Source organism: Serinus canaria, chromosome 2 (genome assembly GCF_022539315.1).
Source record: "Serinus canaria isolate serCan28SL12 chromosome 2, serCan2020, whole genome shotgun sequence".
NCBI lineage: Eukaryota > Metazoa > Chordata > Aves > Passeriformes > Fringillidae > Serinus > Serinus canaria.
Window position 1 is genome coordinate 12236855 of NC_066315.1, and position 25795 is coordinate 12262649.

The window sequence follows — 25795 nt, forward strand, 5'->3', positions numbered from 1 at the left end:
GTTACTGTCATGTTTGGAGATGTGCTGATTTAAACAAGGCAAAGAAAATATGATTTTTAAAATTATTTTCCCTTCTTAGCTGTTCTGTCTTTTGGTGGAAATGGACAATAAGCAGTAATTTCACTGAAAGGCTGAAAAATCTTGAGAATTTAAAGCTGATTCTTCATGCATTAATGAGAAATTTTACTGATGATATTTACCTCATGTATTCACATTCTTCTCAAAGTAAATAAAAGCATATTCTTTTACAATAGTTATAAAATAATTTAAAAGCATGTTCTTTTGCTCTTTAAAGGTTGAAAATTTCAACCTTTAAAACTGACAATATATTGCAAGCACAGTTCTGGGAGGAGAAAATGAAATTTCCTAAGGGTGAGTTTGTCAGTGGCAGGGCCAAATCAGCAAAAGCTGAGTCATTTTTATCACATGAATCTGGTATTAGATGAAGGAAAAAAATAACATGTGGAGACAGAAAGGTATGCAGTATGTATTTTTACTCACCCATGCATTAATTACCTATTGTCTTAAATCCTACTTACAGTCAGCTGACTCATTTGACCCACCAATAAAAATAAAATATTATGAAACTACTGAGGTACCACATAGTGATTCATTTAATATCTTTAGCCACCTGAATTATCAAATAGAAAATGTTCTTCTGTGTTGTGTAAGTCAATATTAATGTTTCATTTCATATCTACTTTTCTTGCACAAGTCAATGACAATGAGCTACTGAGCTTAAAATGCAATGTGCATATATATATAAATATATATACATACATATATATATACATACATATATATATACATATATACATACATATACATATATATACACACACATATATATATATATATATACATATATATATATATATATATATATATATATATATATATATAGGCAGATAGATAGGCCTTATGGCATTAACTATTCAAGAATGAGATTTTTGAAGAAAATGTGTTAGAAGTGAGTACAAGGAAGGACCTGATCATCTACAAAGTGGTGTGTTGTAATTTAGGTAACTGGTTGAAACCAGACCCTGGTTTATGAACATATTACCTGTACCATATACATGTGGAGGACTCAGGACCTCCATGCTGAATCCCAAACCAGAGACCTACAGCTGCCTTCCTCAGCTGGTGAGGATGATGCCCTGCTGTCAGCTCTGCCAAACACTGCCCAGGAGGGTGCCTGGCAGTGGGGGTGAGCCTAAGTCTCCAGGACTGGCGGTCTGAGCACAGAGCTCTGAGGTGTGCACCTCCTGCTCCTCAAAGAAAGCCCAAATTTGTGTTTGTACTCAGCTTAGTCTCTGTGTGTATGAAATGTGCTCTGAAACTGCTGTGGTGACGATACAGTGCAGAGGATCTGGGTAGACTAACACTGAGATCAAAACTAAGCTCACAAATGTTTTCCAAGAGCAATTCTTTGGCAGCTATGTCATCCCCAGAAAACAACTTATCTGTTTATTTTATGTGTGGCCCAAGTTCAGTCTTTGAATTGATGAAGATAGTAGATGTTACACAGACAGGCAGGATCACATCCTACTATTATGTCAGTTTTACACACTTCTGACTCTACTGGCTTTGATGCAGACATCCCCAAATTTAAATTGACATCAGAGGAAAGAGTCCATGATATTTCTAAGGAGCTAATGTCCTTAGACAGTTGATTTTATGCTCATCTGACATATTATTCACATAGGTTATATCATGGTTAGATTTCAAACTGAAGTTGTAACTTCGTTTTAGAACAGATATGTCTTTCTCTGCTTTAGCCCAATGGTCTATGAGCTGTGAATGACAAAATACTTCTGCTTGCCATAAATATAAGTTTCTGCATGCAGCTATTTCTCATAACAATGCAAAAAAGGAATCTGGGTCACTTCAATTTTCTTCTTCCATTAATAGTTAATGTGAGTTATTGCCATTGAAAGTATACTAAAAGCAGGGATTTTTTTTTTCTGCATTTATAAGCAAATAAATAAACAAACAAAAAAAAAATAGTCAAAATAGTTAGGAAATCCTTCATTAGAAAAAACCAAAACATAAGTTTGACATGATTTTTTTTTTTATGGAAACATGCTGCTTCATATTTTTTTGAAAAAACAAGATTTTTATACAAAGTTCTTTCCCCAAAATATCTGCTTTAAGAACCATGGTTTTCCACTCTGCAAAAAGAGCAGGGCGGAAGAAAGATTCTTTAATGTATGTACAAGCAATTTCAAACCTAGTAAGTTGAAGGAAAGAGTTTGTGACAAGAGAAAACTTTGAAATCTAGTTGCTCCTGCTGTTCCTGTTAGATTGCTCGCCACCTGCCTTTGCTGAATCAACATTTCTAGAAAGCTGGACCAGATTCAGCACAGTGGGACACAGGTAGGCTTATTTAAATCCCTCATTCCTAAGCATCTCTGACTGTTTGATATTCTTTGTTTTCAAGCCTTAAAGACAAATATACAACTTTTGTGCAAATCCTTCTTATTGTAGTCTGTCATTAGGAATCCCCAGTAAAGAAGCTGGGACTGCCAAGATCCCTGTGGATATACTGGTGCAATAGTGATGCAGATGATGAAATACTGTGCTACAGGAATGTTCATGTGGACTGGCACATGTGCATTTGCCAGAGTGGCAAACATCCCCTGCAGGTGGTGTGAAGGCAAATGCAGGCAAAAAGAAGGGGGAGCAGGGCTGAGGGTTCCTGGGAGTCACCCCCTGCTGCCAAGGGACGGCTTCTGAGCCTGCCCAGCTGCAGCAGCACAGCCCCATGCCCAGGGCATCTCCTCCTGCCCACTGTTCCCCTGTAGGAGTGTGACCACCAACAAAGGTTGTTTTCAAGGACACCACTGTCCCATTCTCCCCCGTCCTGAGGATGAGGATGGAGCTGCCTTCCACACTGTGCTTCTGCCTTCATATCCCACAGGACCCCCATTTCCATAATATTCTTACATGGCAAAGGGGAGGTAAGGAAGAACTTTCCTATGTAGATAGTGGGGCATTTTGATGTTTTTAATACAGTGTTAATTGGTTGTTATTGCTGGTTGCATCTGTGTCCTGTCAACTCCCACACCACCATCCCCCCCCCCCCCCCCCCCCTCCCTCGCTCCAAGATTTTATTGAAAGCAAAATTATTTTGCCAGAGTAAGAACTTAGTTCTTGGCTAACATTTCACTAGTTGCACAGCTTGAAATCACAAATAGACAGCATTTCCTTTTGAAGAAGTGGCAGATTGAAAAAGGTGAAAGATAACAGGGCAAAACCCTGAGGACAGATTTGTCCTACTCTTTCTGAGAAGTTCAGAAAGAGGAGGGAGGAAGGAAGATAAGTAGAGGGAAAAAACCCTAAACATATTCTTTGCATTTAAATCTTGAATTTGGAAATGAAGACTATAATGTTTAAAAGTATTATTTGTCACTCTTTATGATCTGTCTTCTCTTTCTTTCCTTCCTCCAACATTCCCTCCCCCATGCCAGCTTGATCTCTTTGTGTGAGTGTGATAATAGATATCTCAGCAAGGCACCATCTTTGTTAACATGCTTCTGAAGCTCTTCTAAGCTGCTGTTTTCAGTGGAAAACTCTGCAGCTTTATGATATGATATCTTTCAATATAATTTCCCTGAATGATTCATATAATTATTGTGGCTACTTGCAGGCAAAAAAGCCTTCATCCATTATGCCCTCAAGAACTGCACGACAAACCCTACTGACAAGAAACACACATGTCAGTCTGTAGCCCATACTCTGCTTGACTCACTCACATTTTGGACTGACTTCTGAGCAGTGATTCAGCTAAGTCCTGCCCAGCCTTCCATGCTGATTAAATAGGGAAAAAATGAGAAAGCAGCAACATTAGACTCATTGTATTCTCTCAAAACCAAGAAAAGGCTCACTGTTTTCCTGTTGCAGTTTTGTTGATACTTCCTTGCTGGGTCCACAGTATTGGCATATGCTTATCATTCACCACCTTAAATATACTTTCCTCAGAAATGAATTACATGACAGGGAAATTTTCAGCTCATGTCACTCTTCCAAAGGGTGCTTAGTTTATTTTTCTTATTCTTGAGAGGTTCCTATAGAGCAGAGCCAGAGGAGAATGCCCACTGGTAATATGCCCACAGAAATGAGACATGATCAAATAGCATTTTCTTAGCAAGAAGATCATCCTGAAGGATGATGGTATCCCTGGAGCTGCTCTCCCTTTCCAGGAGCAGAAGATCCTGTTCAACAGCTGGGAGAGAGCTGGTGGCCTTCACTGCTCCAAAAATCACATCCACATAACTCCTCAGCATAAAAAGATTCACCTCTTTGAAACTGAACAACCTCCACTGCCCTTTTATTGTCTCAAACCCATCCACCTTGAACATGATAACTTAATTATATCCCAAACTGGGCAGACTGAAATCTCATTTGTGACATGATCCTTTTGGTGTATAATAGTCTTAACAAGCCTTAATTTTCCACTCTGTCTTCCTGTCATAGTTACTTACCACTGCTAAGAATAATGAGATAAAAATGTGAGGTTGAACCGCACAAAGGAAAAAAGAATCAGTACAGAGCAAGGCTGCCATGGACTTCCCACAGAGGAATATCTAATGGCACTCCTGAGGCACTTCTAAGACTCAGCTGCTTCTCTGGACTTCAGGTGAAGAAGGACCATGTTGCCAGATTTTGGGGGTGGTTTTGCTTTAACATCTTTTTTCCCCAGACATTGTCACCTGAAAGGCATGGCTCATCCCTTCTGGCCCATGAAATCAAGGAAACTACCTATCTACTCTAGCAAATGATTTCATTTGCACACACTTGCCTCAGCATGACCAATTCACACCATTTCATTGTATGACCTTGAGTAACTTGCTTTTTTTATTTTTTAGTTTTATAACTTTCGTTTTTAAAACAGAAGTTTCTAACTTCTATTGTAAAAAATATCATCCAAATGTATTCCAAATGCATTCTGCTGAATCCAAAATGCAGAATTCAAATTTGTAAAAACCAAACAAAATCTCAAAAAAGCATGATTTTCAGACGTTTAAGGCAACATTTCACTTAGTAATTTATATTTTTCAAAGACCTTGTCCCTAACTTGTGAAAACATGGATCTGTGATTCATTGAAAATAACTGTCAACAACTTAAATGTTGACGTATTTACTTACTCATATTGCCACAAAGTGTTAGATAAAAAAAAGAAAACAAAAATAAACCACCTTAAAAGTTGGCTTTGTTTTTTCATCCTTAGTGGTTTTAGCTGTTGTTTTTTGTTTGGGTTTTTTCAATCTGTTTCACTAGCCCAGACTGTTTGATTTTGTTTAGTGTTTTCAGCTGGTTTCACCTTACAATCTAAGGTTAAGTCTGAAATGCTACTATCAATCCCACAGATGACTTTTTAAGGACACTGTTCTATTGGAATGTGATATTATATAGAAAATAAAAATCCTAGACAAGAAAATCTGTTTCTTTTTATGCATGTGTGTGCATATGTATATACATTTTAATAAAACACTAAATTCTTGGGGTCCAAATAATGTCATTATTTTTTCTGTCATTATTTTTTCTTTGTTAACGACTTCATATTAGGAACGTAATTTTAAACTTAAAGTGTAAGCTCAAACTTACATGTCATGGGTCTAAAGGACCCAGCAAAATGTACAGGGGTTCTGCTTCCTTTTCTGGTAAGGGGTATCTAGGCAGGCATAAATCTGAGCACCTCTTACCAAACACTGGCAAAAGCCAAGTGCTACTGGATGAAGGCTGAAGGTTTTGTCTCAGCACCCATGCTCTAATTTGTGCTTTCAAGCACCAGTATCACAAAGATGTATATTCTTCCTGAAGCTTGACCCACTCTCCCCACTTCAGTTAATCACCTTCAGGGTCCTGGTGCACCCCAGGCTTTGGGTGTTCCTTCTGGAATGTCACAGCCCTTATCAGAGATGGCCCCTGTCCTTTGGGGTGCTCCAAAGCAGGTCTGTATGGTCTGGGGTGTTTCAGGGGACAGCAGGTGAGGGTCAGAAGGGTGCGTGCACAGACCTCATGTCAGAATCTAAGCTTAAATCTGCCTTACATTGAATTACTTGAGCAGAGTTTGGGTGCTGCCCTTTTGCCAAAAGCAGCTGTATCCCACAGCTCTTCTTTTATGAATGTTCTTCTCTCTCCCCTGGCCAAACACATGAGTCTGACCTCATCATTATTCCAAGATACTTAATGTCTAATGAAAAAGATATTTGTTAATATTGAATTACATGGTTATATTTGTTTGGCGGCTAGCAGTTTTAGCTTCTCTAACAAATATTCTAACTGTAATGCTTAATCTGCTCGAATACATGAGAGAATACACACTCTTTTTTTTTTTTTCCCCTTTGTTTTAAAGTTATCCATTATTATTAAGATAAATAATGTCCTGTCACAGAGCCCAGAGACCAGAGTCTGCGTAGATCCCATCTGTGTAAGTGCTGGAAACCTTATTGCAGAAATCTCCTTTAGTCAGCTTCTTTGTTGCGTGTTACCACATAATTTTTACCTACAGTCATCCAAGCTGGTTTTGCCTGGTGAAGCATCTGCGGTCTGGACTTTGGAGATGGAAATGAGGAGAAGCTACAGAGGACTTCAGAGGCACTGTGCAAACCCTGCATCCCTTTGTCTCCTGGCTGCCCTATCCCTGGCTGGTGGGGCCGGGGCACAGGGATAGAGGGAAGCACAGGCTGTGGGTTTCACCTGCAGCGCCTCGTTATACGGACCCACCGTGGCGTTCAGCGCCTCACTCTTCTGCCTGATTAAAGATAATAAGGCACAAGTCACTGACAACCCTTTGAGGCAGGGTGGTTTCTGGAGATAACCAGGGGATGGATTTGTATCATCGCATTTATATTTAGGATTTGATTAGTTTTTTTTTGCTTTATAATTCTAGTGATATTTTTAGTCTAGCTTATTGAGCATTAGAGCATCCTTCTCTCCAGTGACCAGTCTAATACCTCCAAAGCCCCACAAGGGGCTGTTGGGACACTAAAGACCATCAATCCTTATGAATAATGCATCTATTTCCTACCAAGGCTCAAATCCCATTAATACTATAACATTATTACGTCTCTTATTTACTCTTTTCTATCTATGGGATAAATGATTAATTCTGAACAATTTTTTTCAAATTAAGAAGAAATATCAGTAGATCCAAATAATCTGTAGAAAAGTCATTGGTAGAACATACCAAAGTTATTGCCAGAAGGAAGTGGTTAGAAATAGAAAAAAAATTATGAAATAAGAAACAACCAAATTATGTGAGACAGGCATGCACATCACAAGGTCCTTCCTAAAAATGATCACTAAAATGCATTGCAACCCCATGTTCTGCATGGGGAGCTCCCGTCCTGATGAGAATGAATCCAGAATTAATCCATCTGTGACAGACAGGGGGATTGAATGGAATTATAATATGGATATTATAATATCACCAGGGTTGTCTGTCTGACCAGAAAAAGGAAAAATGCGGAGATCATCAGGTTGTAAAACTACTTTCTCTCTCTTTGGATGTGGGTAATTCCAAATGTGCCGTGGCCTAATTAGGCAGAACCTGGATGGAAGAGCCTCTCTCCCTGTAGGTTCACAACAGCAAGATCTCAGCCTCCTCTGCATGTCTGACTGCTGCTGCTAATACTTCTACTGCTGATGAATAATTAATTACAGTGAGGATCTACTAAAATCCAGTTGCCCTCAATGTCCTCTTCATACTTAGCAAAAGCAAATAAGTAAACCCCAGAAGACTGAGTAACTTGCCTAGCAGAGCTTGGAAATGAGCATTAGTCATATTGGTGCATGCTCGAAGATAAATCTTATAAATGAAAAAACATACTACTGCATGTGTAAGGTGAAGTACATAAAACTCAGAAAAATACAGCTTTGCATGCATAACTAGATGTTTGATATATTCAGTATCAAATCCAAGAGGCAGCACATTACAAGAAAAATATATTACTATATCCAGTGTAGATCTGCAACTTTCCTGAATTATTACTGAGTGGTTTGCTACAGAATTCAGCAATACATTGCCTTCCCCAGCCCCATTAGATCATTTCCCTTTGTCCAGAATGACCACACACTCTCTTTCTGAAATGCACAGAGGCAATAAAAAGAATATGGAGGTTTAGCAAGTGAGGCACTGAGGGACTAATATTCAGCAACACTAATTCCAGCTAAATTTATATTGTATTGAAAGAAAGTGCTGTTAAAGAACAGCTTGGCATACATCGAGACATGTGGTTACCAGATTACTTTCTATCTCCGCTCAAAAACATTTAGAGAATTTCTCATTAAAATTATTTAAAGTGAAACAAGTCAAATAAATCTACTTAAGCTGTTGTTGCATTGCCTCATTTGTGCTGAAAAAATGTTGCTTGTTTTTTACATTCTATTTTAACTGTACATATGAGGCTTTACTTGCCCATTAACAAAATACATCACCTCCCAATTGCTTTCTATACCTCCTTAAATGTTAAACATAAACATATATACCATCTGTTTCCTATCATGAACCAATCCAAAATGGCTGTACTAGACACCTCCACATAATAGATCATCTTAAAACACCTTAGTGGTTTTGCTTTATGGAGTTATTTTCCTGTGACAAATTATAAACCTATACTTCAAGAACATGACCGATCTGTAGCCTCGATTGCAAATTCTGGATAGTTTCTCTCCATTTTAACAAAATGTGCTGGCTTGTTTCTGATGCAGCAATTTTTTTTAAAGCAATAAAGCTACCTTTGTTGTTGTGATATCCTGAAAATCCAGTTAATTTCTCCAGTTAATAATTTCTCAGTAAATACTTCATGAAGCATACTGACTGAAACCACTGCAGTTCAAAACAGTCTCTGCTATAACTTACAAAATCATTATATAGCTGTTGTGTAAGTGAAACTGTAAAACAAATTACAGGGTTTATCATCAGTCTGCAATCAAAAATAAATTTCAGGAGGAAAAAAAATCACACTTCTATTTTAAAAAATTCATCTTTGCAATGCTTGTACTTGTGAACTCCAGCTATCAAATGTTCAACAGGAAATGGACAAAATATAGTCATAAATGTCATTGAATGAAAATTTGGTTCTGAATGGATTTTAAATGTACTTTCTCCTCAGGTTCAGCTCTATGAAAAAATGACTGTCTGAAGCAAGTCGAATCCAGTGAGGAATTTCTCCTTGACTTAAATGAGCTTTTGACCAATGCCTCACAATATTAATGCATGAACCTGCAAACCCTTATTTCCCAGGGTAGCTCCAATGTATCCTAGACTGATTAAACCTCTGTAGACCTGTGTGCAAAAGCAATACTCTGTCTGCTCATTCTCCCTTAAATGTAAGAGCTGAAATGGTTATGAGACAGTATTGCTACAGGTTTGATCAAAAATAAATGCCATATATCCAAGGACCATGAATAAGGCATGAAACAGCAAGTGTAGAGGTAAAAGAGCCAAAGGGAAAAAATATAAAGATACCATTGCCTTGGACTGTATAATCTCAGCAGAGCTCCTTGCCATGTCAGAGGCTTTATTTCAGAAGTACCTGTTAATGCCTCTTGGCTACACCATCCCAGTTGATGAGGCAAAAGCAGACAGACTTCTGTGGAAGTATGAGCTGCTTGGTAACCTCTTGCCACCAGAAATAAAGAACTGGAGTCCTGGTATTGTTGCTGAGTTTATAAACCAGTGCTACCAGAGGGAGCTTGCGGAAGAAATAGTGCAGATATTTCCTATCTGAGCCATTTTTCTCCAAGGAACTTCTGAAGAAATGGAGGAACAAGGAGAAAATACCAGGCCTTTCATTCTTTAAAAAGTGAGGGAAAACCTTTTCTACCTGCATCCCCCCACAGAATCTCGTGCAGTTAGAGCTCCCTTATTGTTTCAGTCTACCTGAACTCCACTCTCCAGACCAGACTGAGGAGACCTGGTGGACCATGAAGTTTTCTCTTACCAAATGCTGTCTCTCCCTGCTATGTAAATATGTGAGGTCACAGACTCTTTTGGTGCTGCAAAAGGAGCACTCAGCTACTCTTTGAAACAATTACCATAGTGTTCTTCCTTCTCCCTGTTTCTAGTTTTGCTGCTGTTATTTCTGTCATTAACAGAGGTTGCTTCTATTTCTCAGAGCTTTTAGAGCAATTAAAGAAAATAAAGAACAAATGCCCAAGTAGTTGAGAAGAATGGAAGAGGCAAAAGTTGGACATAAAGACAGAGATACCATGAACAACTCCTGAAGAGGAAAGAATAAAATACAACTTGTTTTCAACATGCCTTAACAGGCCCAGCAATTCCAGATTCAGTTTATTTCAAATTGCAATATAGTTTGGAGGGGAGAGAGTCAGTAACTTCTAAACAATATGGACATCCAATTTAATAAAACAGCAATCACTTGTCTATTGTGAACTTCAAAGTCATGCTGTATTTATATTAAACAGTTGTTCAAATAAGCTGGTAAACTGTGATACACCCTACTTGCACTGACCACTTGTATGCCAGGATTTTTCACACCCAAGAGGATAAAAACCCCCCAAAACAAACATCCAAATGGGTTGTTTTGGGATTTCAGCTGTTTCATCTTGACGGTTGCACAAACATGCCATATCTAACCTCTGTGCAAACATGTTGGCTCACAGGCTCTGTCCTCCTCTTCACCTTTCTAACCTCAGCTGAAGTTGTTGGAACTTGCAGAGGCTACTAATCTATCTCCATACCTCAGCAACCTGACTTCTTCACCCTCAAATTCCTGTCTCTTCCCCTCTGCTCTGCATTTCAAAATCCAGAATTAAGCAAACCTGCAAAGATGTACATGTTGAAATGCACTATTGCTTTCTGCTTTGTAGTTTCCTTCTTGCCCAATAGCTGTCAGTAGTCTCTCTTTTCTCTCTTTTTCTGCACACACTGCTGTTTTTTCAGTACAATCTCCCTCAGACCACAAAAAAAAAAAAAAAAAAAAAGAAAAAAAGGTGGGATCACAATAGCATCCTCAATAAAGGAGTTTTCAGGCTTTTTCTTTTTTTTTTAAAGGTAGAGTATGACACAGCCCAAGATGACACACAACGAATAAACAGGAAAAAATTTGCCAATCCTTGTTCTATATTACACACCCATTGAACATTTCGGGTGGAGAATCTCCAAGGAGGTCAAGTTCAGTTCTTTAAAAATATTTCCATTTCTTCATGAGGCAAAATATCTCAATCCCTAAACCTCAGTAGCCTTTTCTATTTCTATTGGAACTTTAAGTTTCCCAGAAGATGGAAGAAGATACAATGGAACACAGAAGATATCTGTGTTCCATTGTATGAGATATACCAGTGGTAAAATACAATATACCCCTCCCAATGCAGATCATTAATTTGCCTAAATTGCCATTTCTGCCATGCCTAATGGAGGCATTATGTCCATCTACCAGCCCACTGCAGCGCTAAATGGGGAAGGTGGAAAGGGTCCCTTTTCCACATTGCTTCTGCCTCAATCTCTATTTATTGTTTCAGTTCTTTTGTATCATTTTAGACCATTTCTAAATCATCTAAATCCATTCTATGTTAACGCAAACTGAAATGGCTCACATGCTCAAAGACAGATTCTCAGCATACAAATTTGCCATTTTGCCACTGTTTTTACTCAATGCTTGAGGAACTTATAACACCAGCATGAGTGAAGCAGGAGCCACAAGGTGACATCAAACAAGATCTGCATGGGTCTTGAGCCAGGGTGCATGCCAGGCATGCTTTGAAGAGCCATTGCTCTGAAAGAATGTGGTTCAGAGAGGTTTGTGTTTAACAGGCTGAAGGTCACCACCAGCATGTGGGTCAGGTCAGCCCCACAGCAGCCTCAGATGTGCATCTGGAGCAGGCAGGTCTCACCCAGTCCCCTTCCAAGCTCTCCTTCCCCCAGCTGCACCTCAAGGTTTTGGGCTTGCTTCCCCATGGACCAGGCAGCTCCAAGGCCCACACTCAGCAGCAGCTGCCAAGAGCAGGTGCCTCCAGCCCAGCCACCACCTTTGTGGCTTTGTCCTTCCCTTTGAATGCCCACTGACCCTCCTTTCCCACATGCCAAACTCGTCCCATGTGCATTCACCTCTCCAGAACAAAGGATTTGAAATGGAGGTGCAGTCTTGCAGTAACAATCACATTAACTATTTATTCCGCTGAGGCAAACGATGAGTCAAGAGCAGCTTTTCAGATATGGAAGAACTCCTAGTTTCTACTGCCAGAATTATTTTCCCAACAGGGCTTGCATTCCACAAAGTGACCTGACCCAAAGGTGTTTGCACCCGTGACCAGGTGTGACTCAAGACAAAGCAGCAACATAGTACTTGACATTGTTTGGTGTGTAGGACTTGGAGAGGAGAAAGATGAAAACAGACACGTGATGCTGATAAGAATTTCTTTTTATGTTATTCCAATAAAAAATACATTCATACAGAAATATAACAATCTTGCAAAAAACAATTTCAAATAAAATCTTGTAAAACAAAATTTTTACAAAAATCTTACAAAGAGATTCTTTAGATAACAGGGTGCTTCAAAAACAAAAAAAGAAATTTCACTAATAGAAACTTTTTCTTCTTAAATTTCAAGCAAAAATGTTTTATTTTTTTTATTTTTCAGCTTGATTGAGGCTCAGTTATCACCTGAACAAAATGTACTTGCTTATTAAGAAAATTACAGGCATTTGACATATGGCACACAGCCCCACCCCATCCACACAAGTCTGATGGTATTTCACAATTGAGACAAGCCAGTGCAAGTTATTTTTTTTGTTTGGGGTTGGTTTGTTTGTTTTCAATTTTTTTTTTAATTTCTTGTTTATAAGAATTACGGCTAAGCCAAGGACAATGCAAACAAGGAGTTAAAAATACAATAAAACCCAATTCTAATTAGAAATTCATTTTTTGGAAATTTTTTTCTGTTTGGGGGAAGAAAAAATAAAAAGTGCATTTTCAGGCAATTTAAACCAAAAATGAAATGAGAATGATTTAAGCCTGTGTGTTCCATAGAACCAGATCACTTGCATATACTTTTTTTAAACCACTTATCTACATACATTTCCAGGAAGATATACCAAAATATTAGCAGAGTAAGCAAGACTGATAATTAATAGTAAAAGAAACAGGTCACATGTTTCATTGCATCAACTGTAGTGAGCTGGTTTAAAAAAAAACAAAACAAAACAAAACTGGTTTTGGACAGACTATTCCTACTCTAGGAAAAAACAGTCTTTATTTTAGCTGAACTATGTAAAATTAGAGCTTAACCACCACAACGACTAGCTCACTCACAGGTCCTCCAGTAGGCTGGAAGGCCAAAACCCGAGTGTACTTCTTCTGCACACAGCTAATATTCTTTTAGCATGCCAAAATTCGGTTCATATCATTCTTAAATGGCCACAGATACGCTATTCCAGACAACCTAATAACTACAAAACACAGTCAGCAGTCTGAGAAGGACTGAATGCCAACAAAGCCTTTAGCATACCATTAAGCTAAAGGTAAAGCCTCTAAAAATGCTAGATTTTAATTAACTGTATCTTTCATTTCTTTGTCTCCTTAATGACCATATTGCAGGGAGGAAGGGGGAAGAGGGAATATTTTGATGGGCTGTGGCATTTTCTAGCTATGTGTTCTAATTCTTTTCCTTTTAAAAAAAATATTTATATATTATCTATATATATACACACATACACAGACTGTACACACAAATATACATACACAATTATTTTTCTGCCCACTTTTAAAAAAAAAGTAATATAGTTTCTTTCTGTATGACCAACAGATAGCTAGATATATAGATGTGAAACTTGTGCCTTTTAAGCAAATACATCTTTTAATACTTCTGTATCTTTAATATGTATGAAAACTTGACATATTAAGTACAGTTGGGGTGTGTATATACACAGTTGTTGTGCAAGGTCAATATAAAAAAAGTCTCAAGGTGGCAGAACTGGTCAGGTATTCAATTGGCATATGCATTATACTGTAACACAGTCAAATTGTCTAAGTTAAACAAATACTGTACTGACATGAATGACTTTTCTCTATATTTGTCTTTGTGAAGGAGGACCCTGGAAGTAACCTTTTTTTCCCCTCATATTATACATTTGATACAGTACAATGCCAGGTGAAAAGAGAGCCTTAATAAAGCATGCATCACCCATACCCCTGTATAAGACCCCCTGCAAGAGAAGGTCACTTGCATAAGGCACCATTATTAAGGTCAACAGTGCATTAACAGCTAGAAAACCAGAAGTTAGTCCTCAAGGCATAAATAAGAGAAAAATTAGCTGCATGAGAAAAATCAGTTTCTAACCAATAGTGGTTTTATCCACCCAACAAAAAAATTATTCTTGTTCCATACATTATGTAACATTAGACCAATTGTATTTTAGCTGCTCTTAACTGGAATCAAAACTGCAGTCCTGATTAAAGAATGGAAAAGCATATAGTTCCCCAGAACCATGCAATAACCTTTGTATTATAATGAAAAGTTATAGTTGTGTTACATTTGTAAATACACAGCTTATACAATGGATTACAAATGAGCTCTGTAGCAAGTAAAACAAGCTACTTGACACATTGCACGTTTAATAGCTGCACCAGACACCTAAAGCTCCTCTCACACAGGAACAGGGAGGTTCCCCATCTCCATTCTGGCATCCTGACTCTTTTTATTCCCCCCTTTCCCCCTCTCAGGTTTTCCCTCTAAAAAGGTGCAGACACCCCTCCCCCCACCCCTTGGAAATGATTGGTGGTCGTCCCATCTCACGAGATATTCCTCACATACAAGACATTCAGACTATTTTTTTTCTCTTACAGTTATAAAACAACCACAAGAAAAAAAATGTGCCTCAGCATACAGTCATCAAGAGATCCTCATCGCATACAGTCGCCCAATCATTAACATTCTCAGTGCACATGCTCACGGCAAAGGCTTAGGAGCCACTCAGAAAGTTAGATACCAGTGTATGAGTCCAGGAAACCCCAAACATCACGCACCGCGGTTGCTATGCCGTTCTTACATGACTTGTTAGCCCTCAAAAGACCTTCAAGGAAGTGAGGTCCTGGAGGCAACTGGGTAGGGTGCAAAATGGCATGCTTTGGCTGGAACACGCATCCCTCCGCTCAAGGCTCTTCAACCTTGACGCCTCTTAGCCCGCAGGATTCACCTCTTGACCCACTCAGAGGTGTCTCTTCATGTGAAGGGCCAGGTGGTCAGACCTGGAAAAACACCTGCAAGGCAAGAGCGAGGCCGCGCGTTAGCCCGCGGCCGCCGGAACGCGACGCACACGCGGGGCTCAGGCACCTCCCCTCGCTCTGCTGCTCCAAAACACAGCTGGTGGAGGAGGGACTTGGCATTCCCGGGACACAGGGGAGTACTCAAGGTGTCTGTGGGCACCCAGGCGGTTGCACTGTGGACTTCTCAATACTCATCTGCAAGATCAGGCTACAAACCACTTCCCAACGATTTGTAAAATGAAAGGGTTTTTCCAGCCTAAATAAGCAATAGTTCCTTAAAACTACCAGACACGGTGGTGTTCCCAAATAATTCCTATGAAAAGCAGCCTAGACTGGCTTTCCAACAAGCATTAAAAATAACTATTTAAAAGGGTGCATTTCAACCACATACCTGTCACAGTGACTACATTTAAAAGGCTTGGCACCAGTGTGCTTTCGGAAGTGTCTGGTTAATTCATCACTTCTTGCAAAACGCCACTCACACCCTTCCCATGAACATCTGTAAGGCTTTTCCCCTACAAAGAAAGCAGATTACATGTTAGTCATGACTTCATTTAAAGACAGGTGCCATCATTTTCTATGTAAACCTCCTTCACTCCTCCAAAGACAGACAATTTTATTCAACCTATCTGAATGCTTCAGAACACGCAAGCAAAGAAGGCTCACAAAATTCATCCACATGATTCCTACTTGTCTTGCTGCAACAGCACATCAAATAATCTCATTCTCACGAAAAATAATAATAAAAAAAGTGATTAAACAGGCTCCCAGGAAACAAAGGAATCCAGCCCTCTACCATTCCTGTTCATCCGTAATGGCAGGCTTACTCCCAAACAGGTACCATTCACCTCACAAAGGTGATTAAAGACAGCACAGCCAGGCTCCAAAATGCAATTAGGCTACTGTATTGCATCAAAGTCCTCTGTCACTCACTCATCTGCATAACATGCAACCTCCTTTCTGCTGAGCCACTTATTCTTGGAAAAGCCTGCATACCACTTTGAACACTGCTATTTCAGCATTCAAGAAATACCACTTCCATTCACAGGAACGTTCTCAACCAGACAGCACCAGAACACCAGTTCTGTAATACTTCTGAGCCTGGCAGCTATTTATGTCTGCTCAACAACCACGGTTTCAGAGGAAATAGTTTTTTTCTTTTGAAATAATCCTGTTTTATCTGACTTCTGCACGACAATGGGAGCATCCGAGCTTGCTCAGACTTCCCATAAAAGCCACAAAATGTTAAGCTCATGAGTCAAAATAGAATCTTCTCCCTGAATTCTCTTTCCCACATCTTAGGGGGAAAAAATAAAAAAGCCAACCATCCATATAGGTGTTTGGATTGGTACACCAAGAACACCATGCCAGTTCCTCACATTAAGCCATGCCTACTGAGCCAAGGCACAGCTCTACATATCTAACTGCTGTCATAAAGCGATGTGAAATAATAATGCTCAAACAAGCACATCAGCAGGCTACTTCAACCATAAAATATTTATAAAAGCCCTGAAGTGTCTATCTTCCTCACTTTCTTTCCCAATAACACACAGGATTGTTATTTTTAGTTCAGGTTTCATAAAAATAAAATGCTGTTGCTCAGTAATTTGGGATCAAATTATACAGTAGATCATACATTTAAGTCCAATTGGGCAGATGTGTCAGAAGGACAACACACTGTGGCTTATTTTTTGCTGATAACACATTGTTATTTTTTGCTGATAACAATGGCACCCATAAGTGTTAAATGAGTTACAAATATAGATAGACTTAATATAATCAAGGCCTTGGTATGTCTGGTAAAATAAACCCAATGTGGACTGAAGCATAAAGACAAGTTCTTACAGTATTTAGTGATCTGAGTGATTTTTAGATATACATCCTTTTCTTTTTAACAAAAAAAACCAAAAAAAGTCCTAGCTCAAGTTTGATTTGCAAATAATTGTCAAGAAAGGCCTGGCACCTATTTTGGCTGGACCTTTGCTCCTGAAGACCATGTGCTGCTGCAGCTTCCCAGCTTGTGCCTGCTTAGACGAGTGGCTCCTATTTGCTATGACAGCAGCCTAATCCACCAGCAAATGCCCCGGCTCATGAAGGGAATGAGGAAGTGATGTCGTCCATGGTAAGCCTCTGCTGCTATTACATCATCTCTCCAAACCTGGGCTACCACCCAGTGATTGAGTAACGCTGTGACACCACCACCACCACCACCACCACGGGGTATTCCCTACAGCAGTTGCCAGGTCTTAACAAGCATAGGGTTACTAACCTGTATGAGTGCGCTGATGTGCTTTCAGATGTGAACTTTTGGTGTAAACTTTCCTGCAGCCGTTAAAATGACACCTGTGAACACGCCTTCTGCCATCGGGCGAGGTGTCACCAGCCGAGGGTGTACCTTTCTCTGCAGTCTTTCCAGTGGTACCGGTACGGATTTTCCCCGGTGAATGCAACTCCCCCGGCGTACAATTCCATATCTGGGAAGAAGGCTCCTTGCTCAGCTCAGGAGATGAAGGGGGAGTGGAGGTGACAGATGAACTCAAGTTTCCTGAACTGGCTAAAACATCACTTATAGGGTCAGAGGTAAACTTTGTCGTGGGTGAGAGCTCCTCAGAGCTGTCTGAAGATTCGCTGCTCACGTCAGAATTCAAACTGTTGGTCTCTAAGTTCTGACTAGCAAGATTGTCCTCTTTTGGGACACATGTGTTCTTCAGTTCAGATTCCTCCTTTTTCTCACGTGCCAGAATAATTTTGGTCCAGAGATCCTCTTGGCTATCAAATTTGATTTCAGATGCAGAAACATAACAGGGTTCACTCTGAAGATACCGTTCCAGCTCCAGACATGTCTAGGTGAAATAGAAGGTAAAAAACAGAGAAAAGTTACAGGCCTGCTTAAAAATAAACCAAATTATTTTACACTTCAAAAGGCATGCAGGAATGTAGTACGTTCGATTTGAGGTTTCTGGGTTCAAAACAAATTAAAGGCTCCTCAAGACGTAACTAGGTGACTGTTACGATGAAAAGAAGTCAGTTTTCAAGACCTGGGCAAGAGTTCAAACACACAGCTGAAGGTGCAAGTCAGCTTTGGTTTCCAAAATAGCATTCTAATGACTCAGTTAAATTATCATCACTCTCATCATAAAATCTGTGTTTTCAGCAGGCTGATGTTGAAAAGGACCGTAGAGAACTACAACATAAAACTACACTTCGCTCTTGCACCTTGACTAATTTCAAGTTATTTTGTATCTCTCTCACACAAACATGAGGCTGAAAAGACCAAACTGAACACAATGTGCTCTGACACCCAGCTAAAACCCAAACCCTGTGTCAGAAAACAAAGCCACATTTCAGCATGGCTGCGGAGCTGCCGGCCTGTCTTCTGGGGACATCAATGGAGCAGCAGACATCCTCCCATTTCCTGTGCATGAGAACACAGCACACTCGACTTTCAAAGAATGTCCTTTCCAAGCACACTGGCATGCACACCACACAAGCCAAACTGCTCCCATGCGTGTTCAGAGGAACATGGAGAACTTCAACAACAGAGGAGAGGGGAGGAAAAAAGTTCCAGAATAGAAATGTTCTGTTCTATAGGATGCAAAATGGGAAATAACTCTGAGGTCCTGCTGGGAGTCCCACAATGAACAAGAACTTTATCTACTGGCCAAGAGTGCAACTGTATGAGTCATCTCTTTCTTTCACGCAATGCCAAAGGAGACTTCCTTTTAAAACCACGACCATCTGCCAAGAAAGTACTCTGCAAATGTACATGTAACAGTACATGGACAACTTCCCCCCAACCACATTCCCCTGACTCCATGACAGAAAACAAAACAAAAAACAAAACCACCCTAAATGGGTGAAACTGTGGGTTTCAATTTCATTTCACCCTGCTGACTTTCTAGCCGTCTTTCAGAGAACAAGAAAAAAAAGGGAAAAAAAAAAAAAAGGAACGTGAACTGTTATGGCAACAAGCTGATGTTTCGGGATTATTCTTTCCACTATAGGAAATTATCCATATGGAAGCTTTACACAGAAAACGGACACACCAAGTTTCCAAACCAAACACTACTTATTTTAGCAAGATCATCTTTTCCAAGCCCGGTAGCAAAACCCGGTCCCAAATGCCACACATTCCCCTCACAGCCCCTTTCCATCTGCCCATGAGCAGAGCCGCCATGGGAACAGCCTCCTTTCTCCCCCAGCACTGCTCCAGTAAACTGGGTCACATGCTCTGGTCAGGCTCCGAGTGTAGGCAAAAACTGGATAGAAAAATCAGAACCACAAACAATCCCCAAAACCAAATCCACTGTTGCACACGGTATTTATGTATTTGTCTATAATTAGGGAACTGGGTTGCAATGCTTTTAAAAACAAGAAGGGTTTCTACAGGGACAGCACAATAGTGCTTTGATTTTCCGTGAAAACAAGCAAAAAAAGCATTTATTAAGATCTTGTTAAACTTTCATATTCCCAGCTAATTTAAATTCCTCATTAGGTAGATTAGTAATGGGGAGCAGAGTGAAGCTCTCCGAGTTTAAATGCCTCTGAAGGCTACTGGGAACCAGGGCTGGCGCTTCGCCAAGAGCCCGAATGCCTGAAGGAAACTACTTAGCTCCATTTCAATCACGTACTATGGGAGCTGCCGCTCTGAAAGGGGAGCGGGGGGAGGGAGAGGGAAAAAAATAAAAAGTCATTGCATACAATTAGTAGGCATGTGAAGGTTGTAACACTTTGCATTTCAACCTTCTGGGAACGGCTCCTCCGTCCTTCTGCAAAGCCAGCAGGTATCCGATCCGGTGACCGGGCTGAGCAGCCCCCGCCGGGCAGCGAGTGGAGCGCCGGCCCCGCTCCCCCGAGCCCCGCGGGGCTGTCAGACCCTGCCGTCCCGCTGCTCGGCTCGCAGTAAAGAGAGGAAGGAGGGGAAAAAAATGGGCAAAAAAATATGTCCATTAAAGGGAAGAAGCCTCCGTTCTTCTCCCTTCCCGGCCACGGCAATTAGCACAAGGGGATCGCTGTCATATGACTGACAACTCACGGGCTCGACAAAGCTCCCTGCGCTGGGAACAGCCGCGCTCTGTACATGTACATACACATGCACACACACAGACAGTGTGTGCCGGCACTCCTGGAGGGTATTTTCCCCGTCTTCGCCAGGAACAAAAACAATAATAATATACATTTGCAGAAAAAAAATAAAGAAAACAAAACAAAAAAAAAAACCACCAGTAGAAAAAAAAAAAAAAAAAAAAAAACAACCAAAAACATAAACCACAGCACAGGGCGCAAAGCAGCCCTTGGCCAAGGCAGGGAGCTCGGATGACAAGACCCAGCTGTGGAGTCTGGACCTGGTACAAGCGCAAAACTTTTGCCAGGACTCGGTGTGGAGCGAGCGGCGGCTCGGCACGGCCGCGGAGCGGAGCGGGCGCTGACAGCCCCCGGCAGCGCCGGCGGTAAACAGGGAGAGACGGGGATGCGCAGCTCCTTCCATCCGCCTCGGGACTGTTCCCCCCAGACAGCCGTCTGCTCAAAGCCGAAACACCTGCTTCAAAACATCTCTACACATTTGTGCTGAATTCTCCCCTAACTCCTCGCTGACAGTTGGGCTGGATTTTTTTTTTTTTTTGCCTTTTTTTTTTTCTTTTTCTTTCTTAAATCCGCTTATCCTTTAATACGGCTTAAAAGAAAAATCCCCGACAACAACAACAACATCGACATCCTCGTTTACCTGTTGCCAATATTCCTCCAGGGACGGCAAGGCTGAGAAGTAACCCGTGTCGTGCACAATCTGGAGTTCCTGGAAGATGCTGCACATTGGGAGAACATCCATGTCTCAAGTTGCAACAACAAAGTCAGTGCTGGTTACCAAAAATACAGATGCCTCCTTTATGTGCAGGGGTTGCGGGGTGTGTGCGGGGGGGTGTCAACCTCTGCTCTCAGTTTCCAAGCCCCCCCCCCCTTCCTCCAGAGATGAAAAAAAGAAAAAAAAATAAAATTGTATATATAGAGATATATATTAATTCCTTGAGGAGCTCGGGGAGGAAAAAAGACCCAAAGTTTCATGCAAAGTTTAATCGCACAGCAGGGCAGGACGTCTCCCGGGGCGGGCGCGCGGCTGTCCCCCCTCCCGCGGCCGGCGGACCTGGCGCAGGAGCGGCCCCAATATTTGCAAACACGACGCGGACTCTGCGAGCGGAGCCCCCCGCAAAACTTCCCTATTCAAAGCTCTGCCCGGCCGCGCCGCCGCCCCGCCCCCGCGCCCGCCCCCGCCCCGCGTGATCCCGGCGCGCCGCCCGCCGCCGCCGCCCAATCCCCGCCGCGCGCCCCGCGACCCGCGTGCCGATGACGTCAGAGCCGCCCAATCGCCGCGCGGCAGACATCGCGGCTCCTCCTGGCGTGACCGAGCCCGGCCGTGACGGCTCCCGCCATTGGCCCGATTCGAAATTCGCTCCTTCCTGATTGGCCGGCCCGGCGGCAGGCTATTTTTAGCAGGGTATATAAAGCGGGGAAGCAGCAGCGGCTGTGTTTTTTTTCCGAAGGGGCGGTGTGTGTGCGCGGAGCGGCCGCGCGGGGGAGGGGAGCGGAGAGCGCGGCGCTGCCGGCGGCGGCCTCGGGGGGCGCTGCGGAGCCGGGCCGGGGCTGTTCCGAGCGTGAGCCGGGGCGTCCCGTCGGGTCCGTCTGTCCGGGGGTAACCGTGATCCCCCGGGCCTGAACAAGGGTGTCCCGTCGTGTCCGTCTGTCCGGGGGTAACCGTGACCCCCCCGGGCCTGAACAAGAGTGTCCCGTCGTGTCCGTCTGTCTGGGGGTAACCGTGACCCCCCCCGGGCCTGAACAAGAGTGTCCCGTCGTGTCCGTCTGTCGGGGGGTAACCGTGACCCCCCCGAGCCTGAACAAGGGTGTCCCGTCGTGTCCGTCTGTCGGGGGATAACCGTGACCCCCCCGGGCCTGAACAAGAGTGTCCCGTCGTGTCCGTCTGTCTGGGGGTAACCGTGACCCCCCCCGGGCCTGAACAAGAGTGTCCCGTCGTGTCCGTCTGTCGGGGGATAACCGTGACCCCCCCCGAGCCTGAACAAGGGTGTCCCGTCGTGTCCGTCTGTCCGGGGGTAACCGTGACCCCCCCGGGCCTGAACAAGGGTGTCCCGTCGTGTCCGTCTGTCGGGGGATAACCGTGACCCCCCCCGAGCCTGAACAAGGGTGTCCCGTCGTGTCCGTCTGTCCGGGGGTAACCGTGACTCCCCCGGGCCTGAACAAGGGTGTCCCGTCGTGTCCGTCTGTCCGGGGGTAACCGTGACCCCCCCGGGCCTGAACAAGAGTGTCCCGTCGTGTCCGTCTGTCCGGGGGTAACCGTGACCCCCCGGGCCTGAGCAGGGGTGTCCCGTCGTGTCCGTCTGTCCGGGGGTAACCGTGACCCCCCCGGGCCTGAACAAGAGTGTCCCGTCGTGTCCGTCTGTCTGGGAGTAACCGTGACCCCCCCGGGCCTGAGCAAGGGTGTCCCGTCGTGTCCGTCTGTCCGGGTGTAACCGTGACCCCTTGGGCCTGTGCCAGGGTAACCGTGACCCCCGCTCGGGTCTGCACAGCGCTGTCCCGTCTGACGGGCATAATCGTGACCCCCCCACAGCAGCTTCCCCCTGAGGCTGCTAAGCAGCACCCACAGGCTCTGCAGGCCCCCTGAGTTTTGCTTTCCAGTGAGCAGGGGGGTTTGGATGTTTCTGTCCTTCCTTGGTCCCCCAAGGGACAGCTGGGGAGGCCTCAAGGACACCTTGGACGGGAATTGGGTCCCGAAGCAGACCTGGATGATGGTCCCGGAGCTTCGCACTGAGAGCGAGCTTTGACGGATGAATGACGCAGCGGATGCTCCTGGCCAGCACCATCCGACGCTGCCTCTCCCGATTCCACCTCAGCACAGATAGTTATTTGTGTTGATGGAGTGTCAGCTTTTTTAAGACTAGACTTGTCAATGATAGGAATGTCTTAATATAATTTAAGAAACTGTGGTCATTAGCTTTCCAAAGGAGTGTCCAGTACATAGAACAAACAGTCCTAATGTGTTTTTGGGTATTTTTAAAGGACTTTTAATTTTCTGCTGCTGTTTCCATCGTGATCTCAGCCTTATTTTTTCCATTTCCCCACTTTTCTCTCTATCTGTTGCTGGTTGCCTACAAATGGTAACTGGAGTGTTTAATGTGAATATCTTCTGCCTACTGTCTTCTGTGAGCTGGTGACTGCAGGTGTGAAAATGTCAGTCTAACTTTCCATCCCTGGGCCCTTCATAAACTATTAATATGGTGATTCCTTAAACAAACAGCTGGTGTTCATGGTTGGTTTTCCTGTGTCTATGGAAAAAAAAGTATAAGGTCAATTAGAGCATTATTTTATGTTTAGCAAAACAAGGCGATGCTGAAGACACAAAACTTCTAAATCCAGATAATTATGCACACTTGGTTGAATCAGTAATTCTTTACTTGGTTTCACATGGCCAAACATGTAAATATATATCCAAAATTGCCTTGCAGGCAACAGATAGTGCAGGTCATTTTGTGTCTACTTGGGGCCAAAATGAGATCCTTTTTCTGAAGAAAAATGCAGAAGGAAAAGAAAAATAAAGGCCCTTTTAAGTAGTTAGATTATACACCTTACTTGAGCCTACTTTTAATTCTGTGGGGTAAAATATTTTTTGGCCTGAAATGTGGTGTGGGCTCCAGTCAAATATAACCTGGTAACATAACTCTGGGAATCATTAGTGTTTTTTTTAACTGCCCAGCTCTCTGTTTAGACAAGATTTTATTTTCAAACATAGTGACAGTAAATGCAACTATCTGCTCTTTCTATTTTACACTTGCCCCCTTTTTAGCTGTGTGTCATGTCAGAGAAATCTTTGCTTGTCAGAGGCTGGATGAGGTTGGCTCTGCCCACGTGGAGTTTGAGGCGTAATGATCTTATTTTGTATGGGCAGTATTTCCCAGTGAAGGACAACTGGAAACAGCAGATGTAAATTGATGGAGATGAAAAAGTCCTTAAATGAAATGCCTCTTTACGTTAATAAGTAAGGTTTTCCTCACTGCTGTCAGTCTGTGATTGGTTGAGTGGGACGAAGAATCCTGTAGGAAAAAATGAACCAAATCAAAGAAAACTATGGCACAGATGTGACTATTGTGCAGTAAAAACTGTTTTAGGTTATATTCTGATTAAATGCTGGCTTTCATTAGACAATTACCAATGGACAAAAGAAAATTGACATATGTGTCTCTGGATGAGTTCTGGATTGCGACTGTACTGAGAAATTTTAATTTCAAGTATTATAAAAGCATCAATAGAACTAAAGGTCAAACCCAGATAAGAAAGAATGGGTAAGAAAACAGAGTGAAGAAAACAGACAAAGTGTTTTTACCCAGTATGTATTTAATCAGGAATTAAAATGAAATGGTGAGTCAAAAGCATGCTGTGGTTTAGGAGACAGTTCCGTGGAACACAAGCTGAAGGGAAACTACTGGCACTAACAGCAGCCATGTGGAACAAAGGGATGGCGTGTGAGTTGAAGGGAATTTATTGTAGTCTTTGGAGGATAATAAACATTAGGACAAATTTTAATAGGCCCCAAAATGAAAGAAAATGAAAGAATGAGCTAGTAAAGATATGTGAAGATATAATTTAGTCCCTAATGACTTTCTTCAAGCTATACAAAGCAGTTAAATTTCAAATATCCACTTTATACTACTGGGATTTTTTCAATCATGAGCCAGGATGGAATTTACCTTGAAAACCTTAAAAGACAACATGTTCTAACTTTAAAAAATCCAGAGCAAAATCAGCCGGTCCTCTGGGACTGCACAACTTTATTTAGATGTGCCAACAAAGGACAAAGACCCTGATTTAGAGCAGAGGCCTCTTCATTTATATATGTGGAGTGTGTGTCGTGGCTGTGTGTACCCACTGCTAGTGAGTTAGGAAGGAGCACAGCTACCAATTCCTTGGATGATTTTTTTGCTGTACCCTTAATTCATGGTGGATGCTCTTGATTACATAGAGGTAGTCACATACTTACTTCCAATTCTGTAAATGTTCCCCATGTTTTTAGCTCTGTATGATCAATACCACTTTAAAAAGTAGCAAAAATTCGTTTAAATTTTATAGGATTTCTCCAAATATCAGAGCTTTGCCTGTGAAGTTTCGAAATGGCTTTTTAGTAGGACTGTCCACAATTTAGAAGCAGCCAATTTACCACTTTAAAGCTGCTATTTTACAAATATGTGCAGGAAAAAAAGCCCTGTGAACCTTTTTTTTCCCCTTTCTTTTTGCTTCATTAATTTTAGCAAGGTTCTGTCTGAAAAGCTGTATTGCCACAACATACCCCACCACTTCTCCGTAGTAACCGCTTTTGTCAGGAATGGTAGACTGCTCCTGGAAAATCTGCTCTCCTAAGTAGCAGGTGACAGACGGTGTTTTCCAGGTGGGCTGAGCTCCACATGAAGCAGGGGGAGCACCTGTTCTCTTCTTAGAATATTCATGCATTTTTAGAGGACACATCAAGTTGGTCTGCATTGTATTCAGTGCTGAGAGTAAGAGG

At 42.2% G+C, this 25795-nt stretch overlaps 1 protein-coding gene across 1 annotated transcript; it reads right to left on the reverse strand.

Moving 5' to 3' along the window:
• Positions 1-12373: 12373 nt before the first annotated feature.
• Positions 12374-21480, reverse strand: KLF6 (KLF transcription factor 6). The gene is made up of 4 exons (XM_009085823.3): positions 20960-21480; positions 17504-18077; positions 15626-15749; positions 12374-15228 (listed from the first exon to the last, which is right to left on the reverse strand). Exons 1-4 carry the CDS (start codon positions 21059-21061, stop codon positions 15177-15179), a joined length of 852 nt encoding a protein of 283 aa, XP_009084071.1. The 5' UTR covers positions 21062-21480; the 3' UTR covers positions 12374-15176.
• Between the last annotated feature and the right edge of the window lie 4315 nt (positions 21481-25795).